At 31.2% G+C, this 8,077-nt stretch overlaps 1 protein-coding gene across 1 annotated transcript; it reads left to right on the forward strand.

The window, feature by feature from the left end:
* Nucleotides 1-4,731: 4,731 nt before the first annotated feature.
* Nucleotides 4,732-5,896, forward strand: LOC135125354 (uncharacterized). The gene is made up of 5 exons (XM_064050876.1): nucleotides 4,732-4,755; nucleotides 4,808-5,392; nucleotides 5,438-5,545; nucleotides 5,593-5,748; nucleotides 5,797-5,896. Exons 2-5 carry the CDS (start codon nucleotides 4,808-4,810, stop codon nucleotides 5,851-5,853), a joined length of 906 nt encoding a protein of 301 aa, XP_063906946.1. The 5' UTR covers nucleotides 4,732-4,755; the 3' UTR covers nucleotides 5,854-5,896.
* The last annotated feature ends 2,181 nt before the right edge of the window (nucleotides 5,897-8,077 follow it).

The following is an 8,077-nucleotide window of genomic DNA, read 5'->3' on the forward strand; positions in this document are numbered from 1 at the left end:
TCGATTTTCAATTTTTCGATTTTCACAATTTTCGCATTTTCCATTCCTTCAATTCAGTTCGTTTTTCCAACTTTCAAATTTTTCCAATTTTCCATTTTTTCCGATTATTTCAACTTTTCGATTTGCGATTTTTTAATTTTTCACTCTTTTAGTTTCTTCAATTTCTGGATGTTGCAATTTTGCAATTTAAAATTTCTTGAGTTTTAAATTTTCATTTTTCAGTTTTTCGATTCATTAATTTTTGATTTCTTCAAATTTTCGATATGAGATTTTTGGAATCGGGTTTTTACATTCTTTCATTTTAAAATTTTTCGAGTTTTCAAATTTTAATTTTCCAATTTTTCGATTGTTCAATTGTTGATGACTTGAATTTTGTGATTTGCCATTTTTTGATTTGAAATTTTTCAAATTTTTTGATTTTTAAATTTTTCGATTTGCATCTTTCCGGTTTCTAATTTTTCGATTTTTTAGTTAGTCAATTTTTAAATTTTTAGTTCCTTGAATTTTTTGTAGTTTTCATTTTATATTTTTTTATACAATTACAATTTAAAATTTTTTCACTTTTTCAATTTTACCATTTTACAATTTTTCCATTTTTTAATTTTTCGATTTTCACAGTTTTCGTGTTTTCCATTTTTTCGATTCGATTCGTTTTTCCTTCTTTTGAATTTACAATTTTTCAATTTTTTCGAATAGTTTACTGAAAATCAAAAAATTGCAAAATCGAGGAACTGAAAAATCAAAGATTGAAAATTTGAAAAATTGAATATACAGTAATGTTCGGTTATAACGAACCTCATGGGACTGGTAAAAGTACTTCGTTATATCCGAAGTTCGTTATAAATGATCTCAAAAAAATCAATATATACTTTCATAAACTTAACTATGTATTTCGGTATACAACATTTAAAAGTATTCCAAAAATATAAACATGTAACGATAATAATACAGTAGTACATATAAGAAAAAAAAACTTGATTAATAAAAAGTTGATTAAAAATAAAAGTTGTTACTGAGAATAATCTCAAATTTTACTTTGCTTCTTGTGAGAAAAATTAATTTCATTCATATACAATTCTATTTCGCCTAATTTATTTAAAATACCGTGTGGAGTGTTTCGCGCCTGAAGAAAATGACGAACGGCCCTAATGTATTAAACCGCTTGGGAGGGTTTTGGGATCGTTTCCTCTTTTTCTTCTTCTCCGTTATCTTCTTCGTCTTCAGTCTCATCTTCTGTTTGAATGTTCCATTGAACTGATTTAACAATATCATCCAAAATTTCAGACTTCACTAAAATGTCGTCAAAATGGACGTATTTTTCGAAGCGATATCAAATTCATCGTCAGAATTGCTTTCATGTTTTCTCAGCCATTCAACCAATACTAGTTCGTCTTCTGGTTCAAATTTTTCATCACACTGTAGAAACCCAGCATGTCGAAAACAGTTAGCAATTGTTTGTTCTGATACTTTTTGCCATACCATACTGATAAAATTGACAGCATCTAATAGATCCACACACAAGTGTTCCTAATCGTTGTCGATAGAATCAATCATTTTCGAAAGAAGAAGTCGTCGATAATTGTTCTTTAGTCTATGTATTATACCTTAATCCATAGGCTGTAATTTTGTAGTGCAGATAAAGCTGACTGGTGAAAAAGTTCGTTGTAAACGATTTTTTTTTCTTCAATATTAAAAATTTGGTTCGTTTTATCCGAAAGTTCGCTATAAGCGGATTTGTTATAACCGGAAAAAAATAACACGTATCTTATGGGACTTCAGTTCGTACTTTGCAAGTTGGTTCGTTATATCAGGAAGTTCACTTTAACCAGGTTCGCTATACGCGATCATTACTGTATTATAATCGACAAATTATAAAACTGAGAGAGACATTGAAAGACGAAATTTTTCAATTTTTAAAATTTTTCACTTTTTCAATTTTACGATTTTAGAATTTCTCCATTTTTTGGTTATTGGATTTTAAAACTTCTTCATTTTTTCAATTTTCACAATTCTTCGATTTTCACAATTTTCGTATTTTCCATTTTTTCAATTCGATTCGTTTTTCCTTCTTTCCAATTTTTCGATTCATCAATTTTTTTCGATTTTTAAGTTTCTCGAATTTTAGTGTTCAGCTGTTCGTTTCTTCAATTCTTTCATTTGCAATTTTTCCATTTTCCAGTTTTTCGATTTTTCAATTTTTTCCGAGGTTTTAGCTTTTCGATTTTCCAAATTTCTCGTTTTTAAACTTTTAAACATTGAAAAATGGAAAAAATAAAAAATGAGAAGACGAAAAATTGTGATATCAAAAAATTGTAAAATAATTTTTATAATTTTTGTTTTTTTTTATATTACGATTTTTCAATTTTTCGATTTTTTTTTTGATTTTTAATTTTTCAATTTGTTTATATTTCATTTTTCAGTTTTTCAATCTCACTGATCAATTTTTCGACTTTCCATTTCTGACGTTTCTATATTTTTGATTTTACAGTTTTGGGGTTTTCCAAATTTTCGATTCAAATCTATTTTTCTTTTTTCTAATTTTTCGATTGATTTTTTTGATTTTTAGTTTTCAATGTTTCCATTTTTTCGTTTCTTCGGTTCTTGGATTTGCAATTTTTCGATTGTCTACTTTTTCGATTTTTCTTTCAATTTTAATAATTTTTCACTTCTCCGATTTTTTAATTTTTAGATTTTTCAAATTTCTCGATTTTTAAACTTTACGAATGGAAAAAATCGAAAAATTGCAAAATTATAAAATCTAAAGGAAGATTGAAAAAATAAATAAGATGAAAAAATCGAAAAATTAAAAATTGAGAAATCGAAAAATCAACAAATGAGAAACTGAAAAAGTGCAAATCGAAAAATTAAAAAATCGAGATATTGAAAAATTTGGAGGTCGAAAAACTGAAAAATCGAAACATCAGAAAATCGAAAAATAAAAAAATTTAAAAATCTAAAAGTCGAGAAATTAAAGAATCGAAATATCAAAAATCTCAAAAGTCAAAAATCGAAAATTTTTAAAATTCGACAAACTGGAATAGTTGAAACAACGAGAATCGAAAAACTGGAAAATTAAGAAATTGAAAAGAAAGTTTCTAAATTGAAACGACGAAAAATTGGAAACCCGAAAAATTGAAAAATCGTTTAATCAACCTTTAATTTATATTTTTTCTAGTTTTCATTTTAAATATGGAATTATAATTAAATTTTAAAAAATTTTCACTTTTACGATTTTAGAATTTTTCCATTTTTTAGTTATTGAATTTTTAAACTTTTTCATTTATTCGACATACAAAAAAATTGTTCGATTCGATTCTTTTTTCCTTTTTTCCAATTTTTCGATTCATCAATTTTTTGGATTTTGAAGTGTCTCGATTTTAAGTGTTTCAGTGTTTCAATTCGTTTCTTCAATTATTTCATTTGCAATTTTTCCATTATCCACTTTTTCGATTCTTCAATTTTTTCCGATTTTTTTAGTTTTTGGATTTTTCAAATTTCTCGATTTTTAAACTTTTCGAATCAATATCATGGAAAACATTGAACAATTGTAAAATCAGGAACTTGAAAAATTTATGAAAGGAAAAATTGAAAAATCGAAGTATTGAAAATTAAAGAAATTGGAAAATCGGATAGCTTAGTGAAAATCCAAAAATTGCAAAATTAGAAAATTGAGGAATTGAAAAATCAATGATTGATTGATTGATTGATTAATAGTTAGTCCATTTTTCAATAACTGGATTTTAAAACTTTTTTAATTTTTTCAATTTTTCGTTTCTTCAATTCTTGGATTTGTAGTTTGCAATATAAAATCGAGAAATAAAATTAAAAAATCGGGAAAAAGAAAAATAAAAATCAAAACTAGAAAAATTAAAAATCGCAAAACGAAAAATTGAAGAAAGGAAAAATTGAAAGATTTGGACGTCGAGAAATTGAAAACTTGAAACGAAAAATTATGAAACCGAAACACAGATAAATGGAAAATTTGAAAAGTAAAAAATGACAAAACGAAAAATTGTGACATCAAAAAATTGTAAAGTCAAAAAAAAGGAAAAACGAAAAATTTTGATCTCAAGAAATTGGTCGAAGCTAAATCCAGATTTTTCAAAAAATTATAAGATTTGATTTTGCCAATAATTTTATTTTTGAAACCATATTTGCATTAGCTTTTTAAATAACCTGGTAAAAGATAAATAATTTCCAAAATTGTCCAAAAAAAAAACAAAAAAGTGCTAACTTCTTAAAAATTTGCAACTAGCATAGATTCCAAAAATTTTCCGCATAAAAACAATAAAGGAACATTTTTCCTGAATTACAAGACCAAATTAACTACTGATATTGACCTTATGACCTTAATTAGAATAAATATAATTTATCTCTCTAAATAATTCAAGCTCAAAAAAACAAACGTCTTCAATAACCCGACTACAATAAAATCGGCAATCAATGAAACGAGAAAACTAGTAGCCACCAAACAAAATCATTATCTCCGCTATGAACACGAAGGAACGTACCACAGGTAACTCAGTCTCTAAATTTTGTCCACAATAACTTCCATTTTTTCCAGAGGACGACCCTCTCTTATTTTACTTAATCACAAGCACCTACTTTTTCCAAACCCCAGTGGCCCGACGATGCCTACTTTGCATCATCGTATACTACGCCCTAATTTTTCTAGCTCAAACCGCCATCTTCTTATACAAGTTTGAAAGTCTCTATTTCGCCCAGTACAGCAGCAGCTATGTCTTCTCATTGATAGTACAATGAACTACCAACTGTAGTTAAATTGGCGTTAAAGTTACTATTTTAGATGATAATGTACCTGGTGGCCCTCCCTTTGGGATTACACGACCTCCAAGGTTTCATGAAAGAAGTGCAGTGGTGGAAATTTGACAGCGCGGGTAAAGAAGTGGAAAAAAGAATAAAAAAAGAATCGAATATCATTGCTATCGTAATGATAATTGATACGTTCTTGGTGACGATTACCACAATAGCCTTCACTGTTCCCCAAAACGTGGACAGACACCTTTTGTATGAAGTTGCTTTAATCGAAGACCTTTTTCCAACGTGGTCAAACGTGTTGAAAATAGTCCATCGAATCCAGGCCTTCTTCGTACGACCTTTCTGTGTCCTGACTTCATTTTCTCTGTTCTTGTACATCTTCTGCAACACGAGGTTCCAAATGTACATGATTTTGAACTACATCAAGACCATTAACGAAGGATGCGAAAACGATCAAGTGAGAATCAAAGATCGGTTGGTGTTTTGCTTCAAGAGCTACATTCAACTGAGCGAAGCTGTTCGAAGAATGTTGAAAGTGATAGAATCGTCGTCTTTAGCGTATCAAGCTATGACTCTTGTTGTCATTGTTAGTACAGCCACCTACGTTCTTCTGGTAACTAACGCTTTCTGAGTACTTCTATATTAGTCGTTTTTTTAGTTTCAGGACTACGCACGGGAGCAGAATTTTCGTTTCGTGTGTCTCTCGAGTTGTGGTGTTTTCATGTTGGTAACGTTGTTTCAACTTGGACAAAGCACCGAAGACAGCGTATTGATCTTGGTGGTTTTTTGCGCACTCTGAGCGTGTTTTTTCAGGTTACTGAGGTCTATGAAACTTTGATGACGATCGACTGGTACGACTGGAACGAAAGCACCAAGAAGATATATTTGATGTTCCTCTTGAGTACGGTCAAACCCTTGCGAATACAATTTTCCGAAAATTATTCTCTTAACTACAACATGGCCGTTCAGGTTGGCAGCAATGAGGGAAATTCGTGGTTCTAAAAAGGTTTTTTGTAGGTGGTCCAGAATGCCGCTTCTGTTGTTTTAGTCGTGTATCAGCTCAATTTCATGTAGATTTTTTTTAAAAACACCACAACTAATTTTTAAATACACGGAGAATTAGTGGCATTAAGGTCGTTTTAAAAATTTCAACTATTAACTGTCACAACTTGGTATTAAAACGCGAGCGCAGGGAGCATGGTCAGGTCAAGTCAGGTCAGGCTCCAAGACTTTAGCGATAATAAACCTTTTTGAAAAATCGCCCGTTTTAGACAATAAAAAAATACTCTTATTAATAATTTAGCTTCTTAGGGCCACCACTGAATTTTTTTTTAATAAAACCGAAACGTGCTCACTGCGCTCGCATTTTACCCGTTCGTGTTTTAAGTTTAGTGTCATACAAGTGTTTAAGAAAGTATATTCGAAGTTGACCAGATTCTATTATAATAAAAAATATTTAAACCTAAACAATAAAACGTTTACGAATCAACGGTCAGCAAGGCTACTTGGTTTTAATCATATTAATTGTCAAGATCTCCCTGTCAAGGTAAATTACCTCGAGAGTATGAACCCTTAAAATGCGAGCGTAGCGAGCACGTTCAGGATGTTTCAGTGATCACAAACAATCTTTAAACTCACGATTTTAATTAACGATAAAAATTTTCTTAAAAATTTAGCTTGTCAGGGACACGGGAAATTAAATTTTTAAGAAAATTTTTAGAGGGGAAAACAAGAAGCAACGAGAGGGAAAAACGGAAAGAGAAAAATAGAAAATGACACACAGTGGAAAAGAGGGAAAATCAAGTAGAGAGGGATAGAATGACATAGAGTGAAATGAAAGATGGGAAGATGGATAGAGGGAAAGAGAAAAAGACAAAAGGGGGCGATAACGAGCAAAAAGAGGGAAAGACGGAAACAGAAAAAAGGAAATAAAAGAATCAGAAAGACTGCCAAATGAAAAGCGAAAGGGAGGCAAAGACAGGGACAAAGAGACAGACAGAGAAAAGGGGAAACAGGGAAATAATGAAGAAACTGACAAAAGAAAAACTGGGAAACAAAAAAACGTAGAAACAAAAAACGGTTAAAATGAAAAACAGGACATAGGCAAGAAGGAAAAGTGGAGGAAAAAGCAAAGAGAGACAGAGGGAATAGGAAGTAAGGGAAAGTGTGAAAAAAGTTAGAATGGAAGAAAGTGAAAAACGAAAAAAAGGGGGAAAGAGGCTAAGGAGAAAAGAGGAAAACATCGAAAAAGCCAGTGGAAACAAGGGAAAGTGGAAAACAGAGAGAGAGAGAGGAAGACAAGAAGCAATGCGAGGGAAAGACGGAAAGTCAAGTAGAGAGGGATAGAATTAGAGAGACTGAAAAGAAAAACGAAAAGAAAGAAAGAGAGGAAGGAAGAAAAAGGATAAGACAGAAAGCAGAAAGGGGGGAAAATGGAAGGTATGAAAGAGGGAGTGAGGAAGAGTGACAGAGAGAAAAGAGAGACTGGGGGAGAGGAAAAAGGGGAGATAACGAGCAAAAAGAGGAAAGATGAGAAAAGGATAAGAGGGAAAGAAGAAATGAGAGAAAGAGGAAACGAAAACATGTAGAAATAGAAACAGGAAAAAACGAAAAATAAGACATAGGAAAGGAGAAAATGAGAAGGACAAAGCAAAGAGAGGTAGAGGGGAAAGTATGAAAAAAGTGGGAATGGAGAAAAGTGACAAACTGGAAAACAGAGAAACAAAACAAAGAAGAAAAAGTGAAATACAGGAACTGAAAAACCGAAAAATGAAGACATAGAGGGCAACGAAGAAATAAGGGAGAAGGAAAAAAATAAAGAGGGAAAAAGGATAAGAAAGAAAAAGGAAGGAGAGATAGTAAGAGGTAGAGGGAAAGTTGGAAAGGTCGTAAGTGAGAAGTGAGAAGCGGGAATGACGGAAAACGTATAAGTGGAAAAAGGAGGACATACACAAACAGACACTGTGAGGGGTAAGAGAGAAAAGAAGTAATGAAGAAACAGATAAATAAAAGAATGGAGATGTAGGGAGGAACGAAAGAATGAAAGAAATAAGGAAAAAAAGGAGAAAGACTAAAACGGGACAAAATGGAAATAAGAAATGACGGAATTTGGCAAAGAGAGAGAGAGAGGAGATATTTAGAGAAGGATGGAGAGAAAGACAAAACAGGTAAAAAATAAAGAGCGGAAGAAGGAAGGGAAAGTGAGAAAGTGCGAAAAATAGAAACGAAATAAAAAAGTATCGGAGAAACACACACAGAAACTGGAAAAGAGGAGAAGAGTAAATAAAAGAGGATGAAA

This window comes from Zophobas morio, unplaced genomic scaffold, assembly GCF_036711695.1.
Source record: "Zophobas morio isolate AGI-343-1 ecotype UQ-CSIRO unplaced genomic scaffold, CSIRO_AGI_Zmor_V1 ptg000008l, whole genome shotgun sequence".
Taxonomy (NCBI): domain Eukaryota; kingdom Metazoa; phylum Arthropoda; class Insecta; order Coleoptera; family Tenebrionidae; genus Zophobas; species Zophobas morio.

Excerpts from the sequence above, each read along its gene's own strand:
- LOC135125354 (XM_064050876.1), top strand. The coding sequence starts at position 4,808 with ATGATAATGTACCTGGTGGCCCTCCCTTTGGGATTACACGACCTCCAA. Across the intron at positions 5,393-5,437 it reads CAGCCACCTACGTTCTTCTG|TTTCAGGACTACGCACGGGA; the intron begins GTAACTAACGCT and ends TCGTTTTTTTAG. Across the intron at positions 5,749-5,796 it reads ACTACAACATGGCCGTTCAG|GTGGTCCAGAATGCCGCTTC; the intron begins GTTGGCAGCAAT and ends GGTTTTTTGTAG.